The sequence below is a fragment of the Eschrichtius robustus genome, chromosome 11 (genome assembly GCF_028021215.1).
Source record: "Eschrichtius robustus isolate mEscRob2 chromosome 11, mEscRob2.pri, whole genome shotgun sequence".
NCBI classification, from domain to species: domain Eukaryota; kingdom Metazoa; phylum Chordata; class Mammalia; order Artiodactyla; family Eschrichtiidae; genus Eschrichtius; species Eschrichtius robustus.
This window is the reverse complement of record NC_090834.1, coordinates 99,653,264-99,677,908: the sequence shown is the minus strand read 5'-3', so window position 1 is coordinate 99,677,908 and position 24,645 is coordinate 99,653,264. Positions and strand designations below refer to the sequence as shown.

Sequence of the window (24,645 nt, the reverse complement as noted above, 5' to 3'; positions counted from 1 at the left end):
AAAAAAAAACAGTACTGTGTGTTGCTATGGATGCATACGTACATAGGAAAAAAAAAATCTTAAAACAGGCACGAGAATATAAACACCCAAATCAGGATTGTCGCTTCTTCTGGGGAGGGAGACAAGAGGCCTCCATCTCTGTCTAAGGCAAATATGGCGTAATGGTAAGATCTGACCAAGCTAAGTGGTAGGTGTTAACGTTATTCTGTATACTTTCCTCATGGCAAATACTTAATGCTTTTCAAAAGATTTTTAAGTATTAAAAAAAAAAAAAGGCCCCCCAGAGGGAGAACAGCTTCTGCGGGTTGCCCTGGGTCTTCCATGGGTGGATTTCAGCAGTGGCATGGAGCCCCAAGTATTCCTTACACTGTCTCCTGGTAGGAACCCCATATCTGTGGAGCCGGAAGGAAGGTCTCACCCGAAAGGATGCCCTTCAGAGGAGGGCAAGTGGCTGACAGGTTGCGTCAGTGGGGTGTCTGCGTGGGCTAGGGCCCCCTTTCACAACCACCCCCGCCCCAGTAAAATGTCAGCAAGCTGGGGAAGGGGGGCGGAGAGACAGGCAAGCTGCTAACCCGCGAGATGCTGTGGCGTGGGCGGTGCAGGCCCAGGCTCCTAGACAGCTATTTTGGTTCAGCCCTGGCAGGGGAGAGGCCTCTATGTGGGAGCTCTGAACTAGCGCTAGGCCAGGTGCAAGCGGCGGGGAGGTCTCTACAGTGGAGGGAGAGAGCTCCGGGGCCCTCCCTCTCTCTTCAGACCTCTCACCGTGAGGCCTGGTGCGCTGTGCTCTCCTCCTTAACACCTCTCCCCAGGCCACAGGCCACCCACTGACCCCAGGGTGATATCTGGAGCTCCTATGAACACATCCCTTGAGTCGTCTGCTCCCTGCACTTTGAAAGCAAGATGAAAGGTCCCAGACTTGCTCCTCCACTCCAGATCCAGCCAGGGAGCCACATGACATCCTCCTTACAACCCGAGTCTCCCTACCCAAGGGTCTTCCCCCCCCAACCCCGCCACCGCTCAGCCTTGCTCCCCCTGAGGCTAGGATCCTGGTGGCAGTTCTCCCTTGGGGTTGGGGCACAGATCATTTCAAGGGCCTCACTCTACTCCCACACAAGACAAAGATCTCTCAGTTTCAAGGGGTTCAAGCACTTAAACCCCTTCTTAGGCTCTACCAGTTTGGTGATGGGAAAATAAAAGAATAGAAGAAAGGAGTGCTAGTAAGTAGGGCAGCCTGGTGTTATGAAAAGATACTTGGGTTTGGGCTCCAGCGTAAGCTGCATGATCCTGGGCCAGGCCCCTGACCTCGCTGAGCCTTGGTGTCTCATCTGTAAAATGGGAATAAAATCAACTACAAGGTTGTTCAGAGGATTACATGAAATTGATGGATTTACAAGCTTCTGGCAACCGTTAATGGCCAGAGGAAGATGAGCTGGCACGTCCCCTGCGTCCGGATGAGTGTCAGAGGGCTGGCAGGTGGGAGTGCTCATCTCCTCAGCCTCTCCTGCCTCTACCTGGGCCACAGAGCCCTCGGTCTCATCAAACCTGCTCTGCACCACCTAACCATGCCTCTGGTGTCTCAGCTGAGGACGGGGGCAGACGAGGAAAGACGGCAGAATGATAGCTCCTCAAGGGCCTCTGGTCACTGCTCTGGCCTGCCCTCTTCCACCTGAAACTGCCTTCCAAGACTCCCACCTGTGACTGGAGTGCCAGGCAGGCCCGGTGCTGAGAACCGTGGGGTGGGAAGCCACACGGCAGCCCTATGTGAGGACGATATCCTAAGGGCATCAGGGGTTCCCACGTGTGAAGCACAGAGGAAGCAGTCCAGGGGGGCAAGAAATGAGCGCCTGGCATCACCCAGAGGTGCACCCTGCTAGTCTTGCCCAGGAGTGAGGGGAGACGGTGAGCCTGGATGCAGGTGCAGGGCTTGCCCCCTCCTGCCCATGCTGCCCCGTCCCCCCATGCCGACCCAGAGAATTACTCAGGGGGCGGCAGGGGGGAGGGGAGGTGGAGGGCAGGTCGGAAGGTGCCGGATGAGGATTTCTCAGAAAGCAGGGAAGCCTTTGGGGTCCTGTGATGTGGTACAAACTGACACGCTCCTGGAATTAGGGGACTGGCACTGAAGTCCCAGATAACCCTTAGTTAGCTGTGAGACCTCAGCCCAGTCAAGGTCAACGCACTGGACCTCAATTTTCAGAGAGGGGGAGGGGTCGGGCCAGGTGATGTGGCAGCTCACGCCCAGCCCACCTTCTGCCGCAGCCAGAGTATCAGGTAGCTCAGCAGCGGGGGTCTGTGTGGGTCCACCCACAGCAGGCCTGTGGTACAAGTGGACGGATGGCAGCAAAGGGGCTCTCCCCCGTCACAGCCCCACCGTGGCAGCTGTCGCCCCCTTGTGTCGCTCTAGCGACACTGCAGGGCAAGTTTCCAGTCAGCTCCTGGACCTGGAAGCTCTCTCGCCTTTGTTGGGGGACAGGGACCCAACCTCTGCTTCTCCTAGGGACCAGCACAGGCCAAGCCTCGGGGCCAGCATGCCCACTTGGCTCCCCCTCTGCTCGGGGGGCGACTGGTGAATTCTGGAGAGGGCTCTAGGAAGCGGCAGAGGCAGGCCTGTTTCTCCCTCTCCCAGGGTCACTCAGCCCTTCCTCCGTCCTTGCCTGGGAGGACATCCACTCTCGTGCTCTCTTTTGCCAACTGAGAGTCCCGGGCGGCTCCGCATCCTGAGACTTGACATTTTCGGAGGACGGCACGGAGAAAATATGACGAGCTGCCCGCCCCCTCCCCTGGCCTGTAAGCCAGAGCCGCTGGCGGGTGTGTGGCAGCAGAGGGAAGACCGCGGGCTCCCACCCCACGTCCCGGCCTGGCTGGCTCCACACTGGCACACGATGTCGCGTGGGGAACAGGCAGAGCGAGGTGAGCCGATGCACGGCTCAGTCACCGAGGCCCCTTTTTCTTCCCAAACCTGTGGGAACCCAGGGACTCTGGCTTACACCTGCCTCCCTTGGCCACCTGAGCAGCTCCCAGAATTAGCCTGAGCAAGACAAACCACTCAGAGAGGCACCTTTTGCTCCCAGACATCCCAGCACCGCAGCCCAGGTTCTTGCCTCTGAACGTGAGGCAGTCCTCAACACGCCCCTTCCCGATCACTGCAAAATCAACCCAAACTGCCGCTGCTTCTGCTCAGGCTGCCCGGCGGGCACGCTCCGCCATCCTGGACTTCAGGACCACGCTCACCTGGCCCTGCGTGGCATCACCTCTAAATGGGACCTACTGTCTCAAACCTGTCCCACAGGTGCGTTTTCTGCCCTCTAGGAATGAATGACTTTAAGCACTAATGAATGGCAGAGGTGGCAGAGCCAACGCTCAGGCTCCCAGGGGCTCTGCAGGCTGAGGTGCCTTCCGTCTAGATGTGTGAAGTGCCAGGTAATTTCTGATGCCCCCTGGGGTGCAAAAGCAGTTAATCCACAAGCTGCGTGACCTGCCCGGCTCAGGCTGCTCGGACAGGGCCAGAGGATGAGGGGGTCCTCTCCAGGTGGGCCCTGGAAGAGGAGGAGGAGGAGGCAGAGTCAACTTCCCTCTCACTTCTGACTGACCACCCCTCAAGGCCAACAGAATCTGAACGGTAAGGACAGAGGAAAACCCAGATGCCCTGGGGAGAGCAGAACCTATACCTCCTCATGTGGGAGTGGCTGATGCTTCCCAGCAAGGACAGGCGAGGTGGAATGGAGCTGGGGAGGAGCATGGCTCAGCCGTGTGCCTTCCTGGGCGAAATGAAAAAGGGGAGATGGCAAACTGCTCCCCAGAGTCCAGAGGGTGAACCAGGTGTGGGAGGCTGCAGTGGGCTTTAAGAAAAAGCCTCTTTAAGGAAGATGCCAAAGAGGCTGCCATTCACAGACCGTTCTACCAGACCAGGGATGGCAAACATGTGGCCCATGTACCATCACTACACCTCCCAAGCCCACAGCAGAGAGTGCTAGTTGATTCTAGAACTCTACCATTGAGCCAAGATCCGAATGCAGAAGTCTCAATACAGCTTCCGCAGCCACCACCAACCTATTTGTTATCTTCCCTTCCATCCACTGTCTGTTCACCTTGCAGGTCCCTCAGCCCCAAGGCCTGAAGTGTGTATGGCGTGGGGGGTGGGGGGGTGGGGAGAAGGGGAGGGGAGCAGGAAGGGGGTAATTCAGAGGGTGGATGCCCAATGAGCAGCAAGAGCCCGGCTGAGAATGAGCTTGGAGCCTGGGGAAAGACGGAGGGCTAGGTTCAGCTGGGGCACTGGGGAGTTTTGAGATTGGCAACCCGCAAAGGTGGCAGGACCAAGTAAACAGCGTTAAAGGGACGGTGCCAAGGCGGTGCACTATTCCAAATATCTGTCCCCCCAGCCTCCAGCCAAAGCAAGGGGAGGCAGGTCAGCCCCGTGGACATCTGATTCTCCAAACGCCCAGGCTTGTCAGGGGGAAGTCTTTACCCCACTGCCCTCTCCCTGACTCTACTGGGTTTTCCAAATGCATTCATTTCTGTGTGCCCCAATGCCCCAGCACAATGCAACTATGCAGGGGAGACTCCTTACACACTTTCGGAGGTGCTGTTTGATTTTCTTCTCATTAAGGCATCCTGTCAGATCACCTACCATCCCCAGAGTGAATGTAATACTGTAGCACCTTAGAAACACTTGGGAAGCTTTATAAAATGCCCAGCCCCGGGACTTCCCTGGTGGCGCAGTGGTTAAGAATCTGCCTGCCAATGCAGGGGACATGGGTTCGAGCCCTGGTCTGGGAAGATCCCACATGCCGTGGAGCAAACTAAGCCAGTGCACCACAACTACTGAGCCTGTGCTCTAGAGCCTGCAAGCCACAACTACTGAGCCTGAGAGCCAAAGCTACTGAGGCCTGTGCGCCTAGAGCCCATGCTCCGCCACAAGAAAAGCCACCGCAATGAGAAGCCTGCGCACCGCAACGAAGAGTAGTCCCCGCTCGGCGTAACTAGAGAAAGCCCGTGCGCAGCAACGAAGACCCAACGCAGCCAAAAATAAAATAATTTTTTTAAAAAAAAGGGGCTTTCCTGGTGGCGCAGCAGTTAAGAATCTGCCTGCCAATGCAGGGGACATGGGTTCGAGCCCTGGTCAGGGAAGATCCCACATGCCGCGGAGCAACTAAGCCCGTGCGCCACAACTACCGAGCCTGAGCTCTAGAGCCAACGAGCCACGACTACTGAGCCCACGTGCCACAACTACTGAAGCCCGCGTGCCTAGAGCCTGTGCTCCGCAACAAGAGAAGCCACCGCAATGAGAAGCCCGCACACTGCAAAGAAGAGTAGCTCCAGCTCGCCGCAACTAGAGAAAGCCTGCGTGCAGCAACGAAGACCCAACGCAGCCAAAAATAAATTAAAAAAAAAAAAGATGCCCAGCCCCATCTCCAGACCTGATGAGTCAGACATGCCAAGGGTAAGATCTAGGAATCTGTGGTTCCTAAAGCACCCGAGGTCACTGTGATGTTCTGTTTGGGAACCTGGTATAGAGAAAAGGATGTGGGTTTTGGAATCAGACTAGAGTTCAAACTCTATCTCTGCCTCTTACTTGCTACGTGACTCTGGGCAAACTACTCATCTCTTTGAGCCTGTGTTCTTCTCGTCTATAAAAATGGAGAAATAACATCTGTCCTGATTATTTTAGAGAATTATGTAAAGGTACTTGCTGTTCTCTTACTTCTTATCCTTCCTCCTGAATGTGTCTGAGGTTCACTGCTACATGCACAAACCTGTGCCCTTCACAAGGGGCAACAGCCAGAGGTCAGAAGAGCTCAACACTTGGTACCCTGTGGGCAGGGACAGGAAGCCTCTGGCGGAGCCCCTCCCTCCCCCTCACAAGCCTGTGAACACTGGAGGCTACATCCTGCAGAGCTGGGTGTAAACTGCTCCGGCATGCAGGGCTGTGGGTGACAAAACAGAGGTACGAGAAGCTTTGTTCCCTGCCCCGTTTTATGTGGCATTGAAGCCTGCCTGGTTTCACAAGGGCCTACAGAGCTCCATCTGCCAGTGTGAGGATCCAGATCTTTGTGCACGGCAACACAGTGCAGGCACAAAGAGCAGCGCCCTGCTTAGGGTAGGGCAGGCAGAGGGCACAGGTCAGCATTACAGGGATGCCAACTTGTACAGAAAAAAACTACCCATGTTATTGGTGGGTAAGGTCAACCCTGGGAAGGGACAGGGCAAAGCTCAGGGGGCCAATTGCCATGAAGCCTGGACAACTGAAGAAAAGTGAGAGGGAGGCCCTGGGCAGACTCCAAGTGGTCAGAGTCCAGTCTGAGTTGGCTCTGGGGTCCTGAGCTGATTGGCTGCAAGCTCTGTGGCCACTGCAGAAGGACAGGGTAAGTCAGGGAGAAGCCCAGGGAGCCAGGTGGAGTCCTCATGAGGCTCCATCTCCCCTCAACTTCCACCAGAGCTGCACTGGCAGGAAGCAGCTCCCAGCCGACACCAGCACACATGCCACGGGTTGCCTGCACTCAATCTTTCCACACCCTCCCCACAGTTCCTCACCAGAGTCCTGGTCAAAGCCCTGTCACAGGCACAAGACAGTGACATTTGGTGTGCTGGGGGAGAGGCCAAGATAGAGCTTGAAGAGTCAGCACCCCATCCCTTTCCCAGCAGGGCTAGACGGGGGTAGGGGGAGATATGCCTACTGCCTAGCAGAGCAGAGGTTGAGGTCTCCCTGCTGATTAAGAGCAGTGTAAAACAGGTGGCCAGGAACCCCCAAGCCCAAGGAGAAGCTGAAAATGCTGAGCGATTAAGTCTGTGACCAGTGCTCCGGGACAGGCATGGGTCGTCACAGTAGTATCAACGAGGCCATGTTCTGCGGAGGTCACGCAGTGGTGGTAGGCAACGCGGCCACACCGAGGACCAGAGTGGCGACGTGACCGCCCACCTCCCTGGGGCCAGGAGGCTCAGAGGGGGCCCTGTTCCATCAGTGCCAAGAAGGGGATCGTGACCAGTCATGGGGGCCCTACCTGCTGGTGCCAGGGGGTTAGGTGATTCTGTCTCCCTGCTGGAGAGTTGGAAACCGCCCCTGCCTCGGTACCACAGAGGAGGCGCGCTAAGCTGCCGGTGCCAGGGAATGACCCCCACTCGGTGCCAGTGCCCGGATGCTGGGGGATGACCCCCATGCAGAGCCAACGCCAAGACAGCCCGGATCGCCGGTGCCCGGGGACACCCCGCTCGGTGTCAGTACCAGGTGGCCGAGGGATGCCTCCCGCCGCCGCCGCCGCGCTCACCTGTGCCCGAAGAGACGCAGCCCTGGGAAACGCCGCTTGCTGAGACGCCGGGGCGCCTTGTCCGGCTCGGGACCGGCGTCGCGCTCGCAGCCGCTGGACGAGGCGGAGGCCGACTCGGAGTCGCTGCTCCGGGCCTCGGGGCTGCCGTCCCGCGGCTCCATCCGGCCCTAGCCCCGGCCGGCGGCGGGCCCGCGGAAGACGCCCATGCCGGGCCGGCGGCCGGGGCTTAGCACGCCGGCTCCTCGCCGCCCGCCGCGGCCATGGCGCGCGCTCGCTCCGCCCGCCCCGCGCCGCGCGCCCCCGCACTCCACGCCCAGGTGCTGGGGAAGCAGCCGCCGCCGCCGCCGCTCCAGGAAGTGCCGCCAGCTGCGGCCGCAGGACCCCGCATAGCTGGCCGGGCCTCTGCCTGCCCGCCGCCGAGCACGCCCCCTCGGCTACGCGGTGGCACCGGCCCGCCGCGCCCTCTGCCGGCCGCCGGCCGAGCCGCAACCCGCCTGGGCCGCCAGAGGGGGCGGGGGTCGAGAGGGGGCGGGGCAACTGAGCCCCGCCCACAACCCCAGCTGGTCCGCCTCCCGGATGAGAATAGAATCTCCAGCCCGACACAGCCGCCCTGCGAGCACGCAGGCACACGCAACCTTTTTCTTCTTCCTGTTAGCCCCGTCTCCCCGCACCAAACAACCTACATACTCACAAGTGAACACTCGCGAGGGTGGCTATCACCACCTCCCCTCCCACATCTATAAGGAATAGACACCTCTCTCGCACACCCTGTGCCCGTCACAGCCACTCATACAATCTCCACCCCTACCCGCTTCGCTCTCCCAAATCACGCCCTCGGGAACAAAAGTCACACAATTGCTCCCCATACGCACAGAACAGACACGCCTCTCACACACAATTATGCTCACTCATTACACAAACTAACACTTCCCACACCAGCCTCTCACACTCAGAAATGTATACCAGGACCAAAGTCACTTAGTGACCCTCACACACACCAACAACACGTTTCTCATTCAAATTCATCTTTCTAAATCCAAAGCTGTTTCTAATTCTTTCACACTCCTAACACATAGCACTTTCCCAACACAATATCCAACAGAACCTGTACATCTCTTACACTACAGGAATCACCTGCCCACCTCTTACACACTCATAAATACATACACAGAAGCAAGGACCACACTCTCATTCCCCAACATCCATACCCTCAGTGAACATATACGTCTTTCTCCTATACCCAAATATAACCCAGGACAACGGCTACATGTTGCCACATCCCTCTTAGATATACCTCACCCACCCAGAAATATACCTCGCAGCCACACACAAACAGACCCCCATGGGCAGCAAATGTTGTCCCCCTCAAGAGAGGAGGACAGCAAGTGGAACCAGAGCAATCGCCTGTGGTGGCACAGACAGTACACATGCTTGGGAATCAGCAGCTTGGGGGCAGCCTCTGATAGCCCCTGCAGGGCTGACAAAAGGAGGCCAGGAAGCTGGAGAGTATGGTCTTCTCCCTCCAAACCCTGCCACCCTGATGCCCATATCAGCTGCCTGCTGTTCCTGTTAGCACTCCTCTCTGCAAAGCCATATCCTGTGTCACTTCACTTTCACCCTCTCTGGGGTTCTGGCAGCCCCTTTTCCAGCCTCAGCCTGCCACGCATAGCCAGTGCTGGGAGCTGTGACATGTGGGCAAGCCTGCCGTTTTAAAAAATCGCCAGCATCCAGAAGCTCAGAACCTTCTCCCAGCATCCTTCAAGTTTCCTCTGGGCCTAGAGACCAGGGGAATGGGGCACCAGCCCTCCCACCAGCTGCAGGTGCCAGGGTGGTAGTGAAATCTGCAAGTGGGCCGGACACGGTCTTCCTGGGGTGCGTGGGTCCCTCTGGGAAAGTTTCCCAATGCTTCTGACACCAAGCTCTGAGGGAGGAGACCAGAGGCTACTGAAGACCCCACTGAGTCTGCACAAGGCACCCAATGCCACACTCCTGTGGGGACTTCTCTGCCCAGACCCACCCGCGGTTAGTTCCCTCGACTCTTAGCCTTCTGCAAGCTCAGGCCCCACCACACTGCCCCCAGCAATTCAAACATCAGGGCTCCTCTCACCCTGCCAAGAACCCCTTTGCCCTTTTCTGTGCCTCTGCAGAGCCACTGGACACAGGGAGGGGCGTAGCCCCACTTCTGTCACCCCCCAACCCCAGATAAAAGACTCATGGAGGGATTGAGGGCCAGAGGTCCTTGTGCCCATTCTCTGGCCACCCAAGTACCTACTGTGACTGGGGGGCCTCAGCTGGGATCTGTGGCACGTCCCAGGAGCGGTAGCGCCACATCTGCCTCAGTGCCCCGGGCTGCTCTCCTTCTTCTGTCTCCAGAACCTCCGCGGGGCCCAGAGCTGCAGCCTCATCGCAGCCTCCCCCGGTACTGTGGCCGGCCCCCAGTGTGCTCATCCTGCCCGGCGACTCTCTTCCTCTTTCGGCACTTCCTGACCAGGGGGCCCTGCGAGAGGCCGGCCGGCTGCCCCGTCGAGGACCATAGGCCTCATAGGCGCCTTCCGCTGGCCAGGGCAGGAGGCTGGCTGGGAAGAGGAGCTGCCCCGGAAGGCAAGAGGCAGGTGAGGACAAGCCCAGCCCGGCAGCCAGGAGACAGCACCAAGTCAGAGGCTGCCAGGCAGCCAGCAGGCCTGCCCAGGCTGGAATCTGAACCTGGGCCCCAGTCTGGCCTTCCTCTCCACCTAACTGCTCCGATCTTCACCTCTTGGTTCTGCTGAGGTCTCCTGCTTCCTCACAACCTCTGGGTGCACTGGGACCGTGCCCAGCCCACACACAGCTCTCTCTCCTCTCAGCTCTGTGAGCCCCACACCGTCTAACACACGGACAGTGGCGGAGTGGAGAGAGTAACCAGAATGGAGCTAGAAGATGTGGGCGCACGTCCTGTTTCTGCCACTTACCAGCTGTGCACCCTGGATCAGGTCAGAGAGGTTTACCTCTCCAGGTCACCTGAAATCCTTTTTGGAATAAGGTAGGCTATAAACAGATAAACTGGTGAATATGTGTGTCAAGGAGCCTTTCTGAGCCTCAGTTTTCTCATCTGTAACATGGAAGGGGGCAATAGTAATAACTGAGCTTGTGGAGTTTTAGGAGGATTAAATGAGAAGCGAAAGGGTTTACAAATGAATTCATTCAATAAATATTTATTGAGTGCCTTCTATCTGTGCATCAGGCACTGTATCAGACTAGATAGCAGTGTGCAAGGAACCAGCGCTCTAACATTATGTTGCTTAGATTCTATTCTAAACAAATAATATATGAAATAATGTCCGGTAATGAGATGAGATGAGCTATAGAGAAAAATAAAGCCAAGGCGAAGGGGGAAGAGGATGACGACGGCGATGTTACTTAGGTTAGGGAGACTGGGGAAGGCCTCCTGAGGTGACATGTGAGAACAGCCCCGAATGAACTGAGAGAGCAAATTATGTGACAATCTGGGAGAACAGCAGTCCAGGTGGAAGGAACAGTAAGAGCAAAGGCCCTTTGAGTAGGAATGTACTTGATGTGTCTAAAGAATAGCAAAAAGGCCACACCGGGTGGACTTTGAGGCCATCGTGAGGATTTGGTAAATAAATAGTAAGGCATACACTCGCTCTTTATTATTAGGGTTGGCTCTGGGATGGAAATCATACCTTCCTTAAGCACTCTTTAATCATGCTGCTCTACAATTAGTTCTTTAGCTCTGTATGTGTTTGTTACCCCAGAAAGATTGTAAATTTCTCGAGGACAGAAAGGGTGTCAGTTCAGTTCAGTTCAATAAACGTTTACACTACAGAACCTGCAGACACAGGAATGTACACAATGCCATCCCAGCCCTTAGAAACCTCCATCTGGTGCTGTAATCACCTTTGTGTCCCTCATGACTGGAACATAATATTTCTCAATAACTATTTGCTTAATAAATCATGCTATGTCATGACTAATTAATACTTGGTAATAATAAAAAATAGCTAATATTTCTTGGACATTTCTGTGCCAGAAACCTTTGAATTCTTGTGACAATCCTATGACATAGATCTTGTTATTTTTCTCCTTTTACAGATGGAGAAACTGAGGCACAGAGCAGCTAAGCTCATTTGTCCAAGGTTACCCAGCCTGTAAGTGGTAGAAATAAGAATTTCACTCCAGAGTCTGTGCCCGTAAATAAGACATCCTATTGCCCCTCTAGGATTGGGGACATAGCCAGGTGATGCCGCTGAAGCTTGGCACACCCTTTCCCAGTGGCTCTGCCCCCCAGCCCATCACCCTGCCTCAAGGCAGGTCCTGTGTGCTGTGGCCCAGCAGAGACTCTGCCAGCCAGGCCAAGGTCTATTCTAGAAGGAGGCTGTTACAGGGCCCTGTCCTCCTCTCCCAGGGATTCTGCAAGTAGCTTGAACAGTTAAACAGAGGAAATGGGGCTGGGCTTGTTTTCAGTCTGAGGCTTCTGGCAGCCCTGGAGTAGCAGAGAGCAGGAAATGTGACGCCTGGAGGGGAAGCTGGGCAGGCTGGAGGCTCTGAGAGGCAGAGCAGTCCTAGCTGTGGGACCATGGTCCCCTTGGGCTTGTACTCACTGAAGCTGTCAGTACTTTGCAGGTGGGGTGGGGAGGACAAGCCTGGAAGGGACAGGTGCACAGGGCTGGGGAGGATGCCCTCGGCAGTTCCTAGGACAACGTGTGCCAGCACTGGGGAGCTGGGGACCCCTCAGAATCCACCCAGATACACACAGGAAGAGGAATCTGGGTAAGAAAATTATTCTGGGCTTTTTTGAGGCCCCAGAGGGTGATGTGTTCTACTTTCTGTGGCCTGGATGAGCAAGTGGGAGCTGGGGAAAAGAAATGTACCAGGGCACCGAACACTTAACCCACCATCTGGACAGCCACTGCTCTCAAAACCAGCCAAGCCAACCTCCTTGGCCTGACCTTCAAGACTCCTTGTGTTCTGGTTCCTTTCTTTTTTGCCTCTTCGTCCAAGCTTTCCCTGCAGAGATTTTCTCTCAGCTCACACCATGCTGGTGCCTGCCTCACAGTAAGTACTCAGTAAACATTTCTTCCCTCTTTCTTCACACTTCTTTTAACATGCTGCCCTCACCCCTGCCATTTCATTCTGCTTATGCTGCTCTCCTTGCCCTGTCTGCCCATAAAGCTTGGCCAATCAAAATCTCCATCTTTCAAAACCCCAGCCCCAAGAGCAAAAGTGGGAAGGTGGAAAGAGTTGGTTCAAACCCCAGCCCTTGCTGTGTGATGCTGGGCAAATCACTTAACATCTCTGGGTTGGATCAGATGATTTCTAAGATCTTGTCTAGCTCTGACAGTTTCATTTGAATCTCCTTCCCTGATCTCCAGGTTTTCACTCACTCATTCATTCATATGACCAATATTTTATAAATATCAATACCTACTTAAGTGTCGAATGCTGCTCCAGAGCCAGCACTCCCATCCCACTGATGTGTCTCTGACACTCACCTTTGTTCCCCCCAAATATTCCTCTATTACGTGACCTTTTATGCATATTAGTCTTGTCTCCTTACAAGATTCTTGAACCCAGTGTAGCTCCTAGCTCTGTGCTGGGTGCACAGCATGTGCTTAGTAACTTTGTATGGAAGTCGAAATGAGCTGAATATAGCTGTCCAACAAGTGGAGCAGAGGGAGGGGAGCTGGCTTCCCATTTGCATGAGTGACTGTGGTGAGACATGAGGGACTTTTGGAGCCCATGTCCCTTCCCGGCAGCTAAGCCTGTGATCCAGGTACCTGCTGGGAGCCCTTGGGAGCAACCTAGAGCCTAAAAGCACCTGCTGATCTTGGCCCCTGCCCAGGTTCTGGGCCTCTACCCCCACAGAGGAGACAGATGTACCTGAGCTGGGTTGCAGGTGCTGCTGGCTAGTGACAGATGGAAATTTGATTAGGCTCCTTCTGGGTAGCCTCATTAAAGTCACGTGTGGGAGGAAATCTGGAGGAGGGGCTGGGGACCCTTTCCCACTGGGGCAAGAGAGCTGTGGGTACAGCACAGGCAGCTCCGCAGTCAAGCGTGGTCCCTCAAACCACGATCGCTCTTGGAAACTGCCTTTGGCACCTTCCAGGTCCCCAAGCTGGAGGGGAGAGGAGCTTGGGTGTCTGTCCCCTTGCTCGGGGTCAGCTAGATCTGCCCTGAGGAGCTTCCTGCTGCTTCCGGCCTGGACTGCAGCACCAAGCTCCCAGGGCAAGATCAGCAGGCCTCCTGCCCTTCAAGCCTCCCACCCCCATCTGTTGGATCACAAGCCCTGATTGCAGAACCACCTTCCAGCCCTCACACTCCTTTGCTATTACCCCTCCCAGGGATATGTGCACTTAGTACAGAGCCAAAAGAAGAGAGCCTTAAGGATGAACGTCCAGGCCGTTGAAAGCCTGACAACGGTTTTGGAGTGAAGCTGATCTGAGTCTGGATCCTGGCTCTACCAGTTACTGACTGTGGGATCTTAGCAAATTGCTTAACTTCTCTGAGGCTCAGTTTCTCATCTGTAAGATGCTGCCCAGTGATCCTCAAATCCCCCCCTACTCTATGAGTCCAGATGAGTCTTCCTTCCCCAAACACCTGTAGGCCAAGAACACTGGTTAAGCACACTGGGGCCCAGCAGAAACCAGATCTGTTCCCGGTGCCTTCCCTACCCACTTTGTGCATCCTTAAAGACAGGTCTTCCTTAGCCTGTGCTAACCCTTGTGCTTGGGACCTGGATCCTTGCGGGCTTCTCTGTATGCCCTGCTCTGAAATGGCACCAACTGAAGCAAAAATGAGACTCCAACCCAGGCTTCCTGATGTCTTTTTAGCAGCACAGCAGAGAAGAACCTGTTCAAGTGCCTCTGCTGGAACTGGTCCTCCCAGCTCCCCTCCAAAAGGCCCAAAGGACTTATGTCCCCTGGTGCGGGAGGTGGGGGGCATGAGATGCTGAGGGGGCCTGTCTCAAGCGCCCTGGGCTAAAATAGGCTCAGATAAGACCCTCCTTCTGGAATCCCAACCCTACAACGCCGCCTTCACATAAGCCTGGCCCCACCTCTAGGCACAGCCTTCCTGGCCTTTGACTCACGAGTCAGCAAGAACCTTGGGTCCCTGAGGGGAGGAAGGAGTTCCGGGCTGGGCCTGGGCCCGCACCCTTCCCAAAGGAAGGAGAACGATAGACCCCCGGCTTCCGGCTTCCTCTGGCAGCGGGCCCCCTCCTCCAGCTCCAGCTCCACTCTCTGCCCCCGGTTTTTGCATTTTAAATTCAGGACAGAATGTGATCTCTTGCAGCTCCTTGCTTTATCCCGTTGCTATTTAAATTACAAATCGGCCCCATCTCCCTGTCACTCTTTGGTTATTTTTAGCTTCTGGTAAATAGCAGCAGGGAGAGTTGGATCAGGTGCCCCTCCCTCGAGGAGCTTGGTACCCGCAGTCCCATGCCCACAGCAGGGGGCACCCTCCCCTGCCAGCTGGCACCCCCAGTTGCTTCCCCCCCAGCCCCTCTATGGGGGTGGAGGGGGCAGGGGGAGGATTGCAGCCTGGGACATGCACACAGACTCAGCCCTTGCTCTTACCCTTTGTTAAACTCTGCCACTCCCAGGTCTCACCAGCCATCCATCACTCAGGGCGAACCTCGTTCAGGGGCCTTCCTGAACCTCTCCCCGGCCCCAACCCACAAGGAGGTCCAGCTATAGAGGGCAGAAGATCTAACTTGTGTCTCACCCACGCTACAAGTCAGGAACTTTACATCTCTTATCTTCTTTCATCTTGCCAGCCACCCTCTTGTACAGGTATTATTGTTCCCATTTTCCATAGAGGAAATGGGGTCAGAGGTGAAAGTGATTTACCCAGCTAGGAAGGGGCAGAGCTGGAATTCGAACCCAGGTTTCTCTGACCCTGAAGACTGCATGCATGTGCATTGCACTGCCTCTTTCAGTACAATGCATGTGCCACTTTGCCCAATGCCTGTGTTAATTCCTAATGCCCACCATCAACTGTCTTTCCCATGTGTTTGTCCCATCCCATCTGCTGGTTCAGGGGTTGGCAAACTATGGCCAATGGGCTACATCTGGCCTGCTGCCTGATTTTGTATGGCTGTGAGCTAAGAATGGTCTTTACAATTTTAAATGGTTGGAAAAAAGCAAAAGAATATTCGTGACAGTAGAAATGATATGAAATTTAAAGTTCAGTGTCTATAAATAAAGTTTTACTGGAGTCCAGTCATGCTTATTGGTTTCCATATTGTCTGTGGCTGCTTTTGCACACTACGACGGCAGAGCAGAGTGACAGAGACCGTGTGACCTGCAAAGCTGGAAATATTTACTGTCTGGCCCTGGACCGAATCATACTTTTGTTGAGAGAAGAATGTTATCTCATGCTTCCATCTCATACAGTGTCTGGCCCAGGGTCAGAGCTCCAGACGGGTGCTGGTCCTCCTTCAAGGTCTTTCTAGGGCCACAAAAGCACCCAGGACAGGGGAGCCCCCTACCAGCCACACCCCGGTGATCCAGCTCACATTTTACCCTTGCTCTCTCTCCTCCAGCTTCTCTGCAGGTGAAGTCAGTGGTTTCTGAACCTACTTGACTATCAAAATTACCTGGGGAGGTTTTTAAAAGTTGGCATGCCCAGGCCCAATCCCAGACTCTCTGTATCAGGATCTCCAGGAAGGGCTTTAGAAATGAATTTAAAAGAGATCCTCAGCTGATCTGGTTTGGGAACCACTGGGCTTATCTCCAGAGGTTCAAGTTCTGAATCTTCTGACTGCTCCTTTTAGACCAAATCCAGTGTCCCTTGTACCCCTGGCTTCTCCCAGGCTGGAGGCCACCCTCCAATGGTCTCTTGAGCCCAACCCTGAGCATTTAGGACTTCCTTGAGTGTCTGGGAGTTTTCCTCAGGCCCAGATGCAGACACAAGATGTCCTCCCACTTCCCTCTCCCTGAGAGTTTCCACTGGCAGAGACCTGCCAACTCTCCATCCCCCTAAAACAGCTGCCAGGGCTGCTTCCAGCCCACACCAGAGCTGTGGGGTGAAGGGAGCCTATTTCCCAGAAACCTCCACGTCCCTAAAAGCTCCTACTGTGCTGCTGAAAACCCCCATCCTCAGTTACGTCAGAGGCAGCCAGGCCCCAATCCCGCTTCTGCTGCCACCCCTCGCCCTCAGATTTTTTTGCCCCCACATTTCTGTCTAAAAGCCTTTTCTCTCTGTGAATGGCTTTCAACTGCTTTTCTTAGCAACTCCTCACAGCGGGGTGGGAGGTTTAGTTGCAAGCCAGAGCTGCGTGGAACTGTGGCAGGCAGAGGATGTGGAAAGGGCCACCGTGGGCCTGGCTCTTGCCAGCCCCCTGTGGCCTGTACGAGGAAGAGCAGCATTGGTCACAAGGCTGTTTAGGATGGCAGCCACAGGGGAGGGCTGAGTCATTCCACTGGGGTCCCCTGGGCAGCCCAGGGCTCTGTCTCTTTCCCAGGGCTTCCTCTCCCCTCTACCCAGGGTGCTCTTCTTGACCTGATGCTCTGTCCTGCTCTGGTCCTAAGATGGGGCTTCTGGCCTAACCGCAAGGTATGAGGAGGTGCCTCACTTGATCTGTCCAGGGGTGACAGCTGGCACCCGCCCTGGTGCTTCTTCTGCAGCCCTCACACAGGTGACCCGGAGGTCTCCTGATCTTTTCACAGCCAGAGAGGAGCCACAGCTTGGTGACCCTGCATCCTTAGTGACTAGAGGCCTCAGGTTTGGGCTGTGGAGGGGCCTCCATTCAGGAACCACCCTGGGGGAATCCCAGCCCTTGTGGCTATCTCTGAGTGTGCGGGTGTGTGAGTGTGCATGTGCGTGTGAGTGTGCGCACACAGCATCTTCTATCTCAGCCTTTTGATTATTTTCTGCCCCCATCCCTCTAAGCCTCTACCCCACTCTGGCACTCTGGCTTCCTTTTCAGCTCTAGATGCTCTTTGTTTCTGACCTTGGGTCACCCTCTTATGTCATAGGTGAAGAAATGAGGCCCAGAGAGAAAGAGAGATTGTCTAGCTCAAGGACACACAAGTCACTGGCAGAGTGAGAATACAAGCCAGGCCTCCTGACTCCCAGACTAATATTTCTTTCATTCTATGCCCCATCACCGATCAGTCTCTTTGTACTCTCTCCTCTCCCCAGGGACTTTCACGGGGCCCTTCTCTCTGCAGCTAGGGGACAGACAACGCCCTTCTCTCAGCACGGTGTTCTAGAAAAACTCAGTAATGTAGCCCAGTGTACTCCCGGTTCCTCATAGGCCCCAGACAGTGAAGGTAGGGCCCATGGGAACGTAACCTCCTGCCCGTTTATTCCGAGCGTCTCACTTCATGATGGTGGAATAGTCCCCTCCTGTTCTCTCTCATCTTCCCCCCAAGTGATGGAGGCCCGATGGTCTCATAGCCATTAAAAATACTGGGGTCCTTCAAGCTCCCAGGACTGGGTCAGTTTTAGGAAACACCCTCCCAGAAGCCCCACGTAGCAGGGCAGCCTCAGACACATCCCAAGTCCTCGGGGTTATAAACAGAAAATTTGTCCTCTCTAACCAGGCCGATGGTTTCAAGGACTGCAGACACCTCGACGTCCCTGCTGGACCCTCCAAAGGTCACTCTGGGCCAGGGGCTTTAGAGGGGCAGCAAGTCCTGGTTGAGGCTGTGGCCTGGGAGAGGAAGAGGATGGCGAGGGCTGCCCCTGCCCTCCCTCCACCCCTCTCCTCAGATCCCTCCTCTGTGTAACGTATGCACCCTTACTGAGGGGCAGTCCTCCCCCACCCCATCCCAAATCATAAAAGTGGTCTCTGGGGCCCACTCCAGCTGATTCCTCTGGGCATAGGTGGTGGGACCTGGGAGGCTGGGAATCTTTCACAGGCAGAAGACGTTAAAGAAGATTCGGGTGGGAGTGCAAGTTTCAGTCTGCCAGTGGGATGCCGGTGAAGGTCTGCTTGGGCAGAGGGGTCCAGGAGGGGATTCCTTCCCCCTCTCTAGGCAGCAGGGTCTCAGCCATGGTGGCAGCGAGCATCATTTTGGTCACTTCCACAGGCCAGTGCCTAGCACAGGGTCAGCCGACAGGAAAGCTCAAGTAAGGCCTAGTGAATGAGTAGGGGGTCCTCTTTCCCCGAGAAGAAGAGCCAGGGGCATCTCCTGGCTCTCCCCAGCAGATAGAGGTTCGTAAGGATCATGTCTTGGTTATTTTTCCCCTCAGCGCCCAGTACCATGCCTGGCACGCAGTGGGCATCAGTAATTTCACGTTGAATGAATAGGGCTTTCACTGTTCATTAGAGAAAGGGTCCCAGAAGCTCCCCCTTGGACACAGAAGGCAGAGACCCCTTGGTAGTCATTTCTGAATCCCCAGGGCCTAGAGCAGTGTCAGGCAAGCCGCAGGCGCTCAATGACTGCTGACTGAAAAGGGGGAGTGGTCCCAAGCGCTGGGCTCCCCTCTGCCCGCATTCTTACCTGTAAGACACCTGCTTTCGTAGGTGCATCTGGCGGAACCGCTCCTCCACCGGGGGTCCAGCGGCCATGCCCCGGGGCGCCTCGAGCCACTGCTGCTGCGAGACCTCGGCCTCCGCCCCCCGCCGGCAGCGCCGCCGCACCACCTCCTCCTCGGCTGCGCGGCAGCCGCCGCCAGCCCCGTCCCCGCGGGGCCCTCCGCCGCCCGGCCCCTCGGCCATCCTGCGGCCGCCCTCTTCTCGCGGCTCCTGCGGCCTTTCGGGGTTCCCTGCTCAAGTTCAGTCTCCCTTCCTCCTGCGCCCGGGAACGCGAGGCGGAGAGGGAGGGAAGCGCCGGGTCCCGCACGTCCCTCCCGACGCCGGGGCTCAGACGACGGGAGCGGCAGCTGCTGGGCGCTGCGCCTCGGAAAGGCCGGCGGGGATCTTCCACGGCCCCTCGGGAGGGGGTCTTGGTGGGTGTCGGGGTGCTGCGTGGTGAGCGCTGGGGCGCCCCCCCGGACGGCTGAAGCCGGAGCCTGAGCGGAGCCCGAGCCCGGGCGGTGAGCGCGCGCCTGCAGCCACCGCCGCTGCCGCGCACCGGAGTGTCACCTTAGAGACACCCGCCAGCCCGCGGGTCCGGTGGGGAGGGCGCCGCCCCGCCCAGCCAGCCCGACTCGGGCACTGGAGGAGCGAGCCCGGCCCAGCCGGCGGCGGGCACGAACCCAGCCCTGGGCGCCTGCCAAAGCCCACCCCTGCGCCCCCTCCCCTGTACCCTGCAGCTCGGCAGCGGCCAATCACCGCCCCGCCCGTCACTCAGAGGCTGTGATATACCCACCTTGTCCCGCGCTTTCCGGCTTCGGCATTCGCCGCTGCGGCGGGCAGGTGGGGTGGCGGGGGCGGTGACACGAGCTGGCTTTAACCCCGTCGGCGCCACGGGACTTTACAGACCCAATTCGATTTGGGGAAGGGGCACAGGAAGGGGAACATACTCTGGGACGCCTGGAATGTGGGGATGGACCCGATTGCCGGTAACACTGCCTCTAGGCCTAGAGCTCTTCTCAACCCATCCGGGAGAGGGACCCAGCTCAGGGTGGGTGTGGGATGGAGAGCTTCCCGACCCTGGAGCCTGGCAGCCTCCGCAAGGCCCAGCTGCCTCTTGTGACCTGCCCCCCTGAGGCTCCTGGGCCAAGGTCTCCCAGAAGTTTGAATCAGCCTCCTGGGTCGGGAGAGGGGGGGACCCAACTCCTGAAGGAAGGACTAGAGGTCTCCTTGGGGTCCATCTTCTTCCCCCTGGAAATCCCATGGTTCCTCCTTGCATCATCTCCTCTTGTCATTGGGGTGTTTTTCACCTGAACCTTACATCTGGATGATGGTGGGACCCTGGTTAGCTTCTCAGGTCTAATGCCTCCTGCCTACTACCCCAGACTCATCTTTCTGAAGTCAACCTTTGACCACAGCATTTACTCTCCCTGTGTAGTATTTAGTGGTTCCCCCTTGCCTATACTTCAGCCTGGCATTCGAGGCCCGCCTTGATCTTCCCACATCCTATCCTCCAATTCCATCCATTTCCTTCCACTCATCTGTGCTCCTTATTCTGGGAACTGGCATCAGGGCTGTACAGCATTGTTCATCTGAAATCTCCTTCTGTTGCTGTACTTCAAATTCTGAGGATCCACTAAAATGCCTCCTCTTCCAGGAAGTCTCCCTGGTTGGCTCCAGCTGAAAGGCACTCTTCTTCCTCCCAGACCCCATTGCCCTCTGCACCCAGTGTCTAGTCTAGTCTGTCTTATCTTTCCCCACTGACTGTGAGCCCAGGAAGGTGGGAGGGACCAGACTCTCAGAGGTAGAGAATGGATTACAGAGGGGGGAGAGCTGTACTGCTCAAGGCTCCTCCAACTCTCACCAGCCCTACAGTGGCTGTCCTGCTCTGTGCTTTTGCTCACGTTGTTCCCATTGCCTGGAGTATGTCCCCTTCTCTGAAATCCTGTCCATCCATCGAGGTCATTCTCAGGTGCCACATCTCCCATGAACCCCTCCTGGCACTCCACTACAGATGCTGTCTCCCTCCTTCAACCCCATAACTATTTCCTGGACCCCTCTCTGGGCATTCCCCTTCACCCTCTAACAATAATTAACATCTCATTTGATTCTTACCACAAGCCTGGGTGGTAGATATTATCACTTCCTCCATGTTACAGATGAGGACCCTGAGATGTCATTCAAGTGATTTATTTGCTCAAGATGGCTCAGGTGAGGTGAGTGAGTGGTGAGCCAGGATTTAAATCTAGGTCTTTTGGCCCCAGAACTCATGCCCCTTTCCACTCCCCCGTGCTGCCTGCCACACAGTAACAGCCTCACATTTGCCCGTTTCCCTCGTCTGTAAACTCCCAAAAGGCAGATGCCTCAGCTCTGCCTCCCCCCTCTCTCCTGTTCAAGCAATCCCATCTTGGATGAATGGCATAAACGGAATTGCATTAAACAGCTTGGCCACAGGGGAGCTTCCTCCTTAAAGCCAAGTTCTAAAGAAGCCCTGTTGCTGGAGAGGGTGGGCTGGGGCACTTGGGAGCTCCTCCTTCTGCACATCTTTGCCCCTGAGATTGCCTTTAGGATTGCTGATTTTCCAAACACCCAGGCCTCCTATACCAAGAATTATGGTAATTCTAGCTGGATTTGACGTTCCCTCACAGCTGCTTAGCTGCTGGGTTGCCGGTTGGTTTTTTGTTCAGCTCTTTCCTGCGGAGCTCTACCCGCTCAGTCCTTTTTAAAGTGAAGCTTCTCCACTCTGTCCTCACACCTTCCCCACTTAGGACCAGCTGCTGACTGCATTATTTTTTAGCTGTGGCTCTGCCATCTTCCCAAGAATCCAAGGGAAAAATGAAAGCCCCTCTCGCTCCCACCCCGACCCCCTTGACCACCTTCTGCAGCCTCTCCCAGCTGCAACTCTCTCCATGGAACGACTGCAGCCATCGCCTCTGTGCTCAGAAAATAATAGCTAATGCCTTTTGAGTGTTTACTGCATAACTGACCTTGTGCTAAGGCCTTCATGTGCAAGCTTTCATTTACCCCTCACAGCAACTTTAGGAGGGTGGGTACTATTCTTCAGATGAGGATGCTGAGGCTTCGAGAGGTTCGGTAATTTGCCAAGGTCGCGTACAGAAGTGCAGCATGGACATCAGACCCATGCTCTTAACTGTCACTACGATGACAGAGAGCCTCGGACTCCTTTGGAGGTGAATTCCCAGCCTGTCTCCTCCATCCCAATGCCCCAAGGGGCACCTGTTACCCACATCAGATAGGTGCCCTATTTGGCCAGATGCCTTCTGGGGTGGTCCACCCTCTGGAATTGGAGCCTTGCCCTGGCCCATCCCAGCTCCAGGCATCGCCCACAGCTGCTCTCCCTGCTGCTAGAGCTTTGGTTTCCAGGTGTAACAAAGGGTTTGTTGTGGCAATCTGAGCAGGATGACTGGCCCCGTGAAAGCCATCACACGTGTTTGCGGCAAGGCCAGCTGCCAGGGCTGACAATAGAGTGCGGAGGCTGCAGCTCTATCACTGGGGCCATACTGGGGATGTGCCCCCTTAGCAGCAGTGACACAACACTGAGGAGGCGGGATGTCAACAGGTGGCTTGTGCGAGGGGATTAACCCTGTCTCCTAACATAGGTGGGGAAGACTGCCTGGGATGGACAGGCATAGGGTGGTGACCGCAGATGACCATACTTTGACCAACTTGCCAAACCCTGGGCTCCAGGACGCCCCACTGCGCTTGGATCTTGTGCAAGAATAAGAAGCTCGGCTGCGGGGAAGGAGGGAGGAAGGCGTGCTGGGATGAGAGCTGGAGAGCCAGAGAGGCAACATAAGCTCTGAAGCCAAACAGACCTGTCTTCAAATACCCACTATGCCACTTACTAGATGTATGACCTTGGTCAAGTCATTTCACCTCTCTGAACCCCACGTTCTTCATCTATAAAAATACTCACCTTTAGGATTATTTTGATTCCTAATTGGGACATGTAAAGTTCTCAGTCCAATGCTTGGCGGATGGTCACAAATCAATAATGGGAGGATGCTAGATTTCAAGCCCTTTGCTATCAGGAGCTGGGTCTCGTTTGTGCTCCAAGGTCAGCATGGTGCCATGTACATAAGGGATACTCCGTAAATATTTGGTTTTTTAAAATTTGTATTATTTTAAATTTTTGGCTGTGTTGGATTTTCGTTGCTGCGTGCAGGCTTTCTCTAGTTGTGGCGAGTAGGGAATACTCTTCGTTGTGGTGCATGGGCTTACCATTGTGGTGGCTTTTCTTGTTGCACGAGCTCTAGGTGTGCGGCACATGGGCTTAGTATTTGTGGCACCTGAGCTTCAGTAGTTGTGGCTCGCAGGCTCTAGAGCACAGGCTCAGTAGTTGTGGCACACGGGCTTAGTTGCTCCGCGACATGTGGGATCTTCCTGGACCAGGGGTTGAACCCGTGTCCCCTGTATTGACAGGCAGATTCTTAACCACTGTGCCACCAGGGAAGTCCCAGTAGATATTTGTTGAAGGATGAGGCTTTGTCTCCCACTCCTCTGAGTGACTATTTCAAACTCTCCCCCTTCTCCCCAGTGCAACTCCCATGCCCACCCTCCCCATTGCCCCATCCCCAAACTTCACAGCCATATGGGGGCTCCCTCAGTTTCCTGTCTCTCCATGTTCTGCACTCACAGCGTGCCCTCCATTTCTGTCTAGGCTTCTCCAGTCCTAAGTGCATCTCTTGGGACTTCCCTGGTGGTCCAGTGGTAAAGAATCTGCCTTGCAATGCAGGGGATGTGGGTTTGCTCCCTGGTCAGGGAACTAAGATCCCACATGCCGCGGGACAACTAAGCCCACACGCCACAACTACTGAGCTCCCGCGCCTCAACTGGCGCCCGCGCCGCAAACTACAGAGCCCATGCGCTCTGGAGCCTGAGTGCCACACCTACAGAGCCCACACACCCTGGAGCCCGCGCACGCCACAGCTAGAGAAGAGAAAATCCGCATGCGGCAACTAGAGAGAAGACTGCGTGCCGCAACGAAAGATCCCACATGCCTCAACGAAGATCCCATGTGCCGCAACTAAGACTGGACGCAGCCATAAATAAATAAATAAATAAAATTAAAAAATAAATCAATCTTAAAAAAAAAAAATAAAGTATTTCTTTAAAAAAAAAAGTGGATCCTTCCACCTGCTCCCTGGATCCTTTCCCCTCCCCTACCCACCCCCATCATCCATCATCTTCCCTCTCTATTGGGTTTTTGTCTTCTAGAAATAACCATGGTCCACTCTCCCCCATCTAAAAGAGCAGCCCCAAACTGCTCTTGATCTCACCTACATCCCCCCTCTAGTTGCCACCCTCTGTGACAAGTGTTCACTACATCCCCCGTCTACCCCAGTCTTCACATCCGACCCACCTGTTCTCACTTCCACCTGGGTCTCACTTCTGCCCCAGTTCTTCCCTACACAGCTCCAGCCACGGTCACTGGTGAACTCCTCATTATCAAAGCAAATAGACATAGTCTTCTCATCTTTTCCAACCTCTCAGATAGCATCTAACACTTGTGAGCACCGTTCCTGGAAGCTCTCTCCATCAGTTTCTGGGGCACTCACCTCTCCTGGTTTTTTTCCCCTCTCCGACCATTCCTTTTCAACCTTCTTGTTCACTCCTCTTCTTCCACTGTCTCCTAATGTCCAACTTCCCTGGAGTCCTTCCTTAAATCTCTCTTCAGTTTATGCAGACCCAAGACTTTAACATACCACTTGGATGCTGACCATTTTCTAATCTGCCTGGGATCCCTTTCTGCCAAGCCCTAGGCTTGCATGCTAATGTGAACATTCTACAGGCAGCTCAAATGCAAGATACGATAAAACGAACTCTTTTTCTCTCCAAACCTGCTCTTCCTCCTGCATTCCCTGTCTCAGTGAAAGGTCTCATCCACCACCACCGTGGCCTCCA

At 55.4% G+C, this 24,645-nt stretch overlaps 1 protein-coding gene across 2 annotated transcripts in view; it reads right to left on the bottom strand.

Annotated features, from left to right (window-relative positions):
* Window positions 1-7,531, bottom strand: part of DGKZ (diacylglycerol kinase zeta) — a 30,708-nt gene extending 23,177 nt beyond the window's left edge. For both annotated transcript variants that reach the window (XM_068554346.1, XM_068554347.1), the window contains exon 1: window positions 7,260-7,531. In XM_068554346.1, coding sequence (XP_068410447.1) covers window positions 7,260-7,420 — 161 coding nt within the window. In that variant the 5' untranslated portion in view covers window positions 7,421-7,531. The remainder of the gene's footprint in view (window positions 1-7,259) is intronic.
* Between the last annotated feature and the right edge of the window lie 17,114 nt (window positions 7,532-24,645).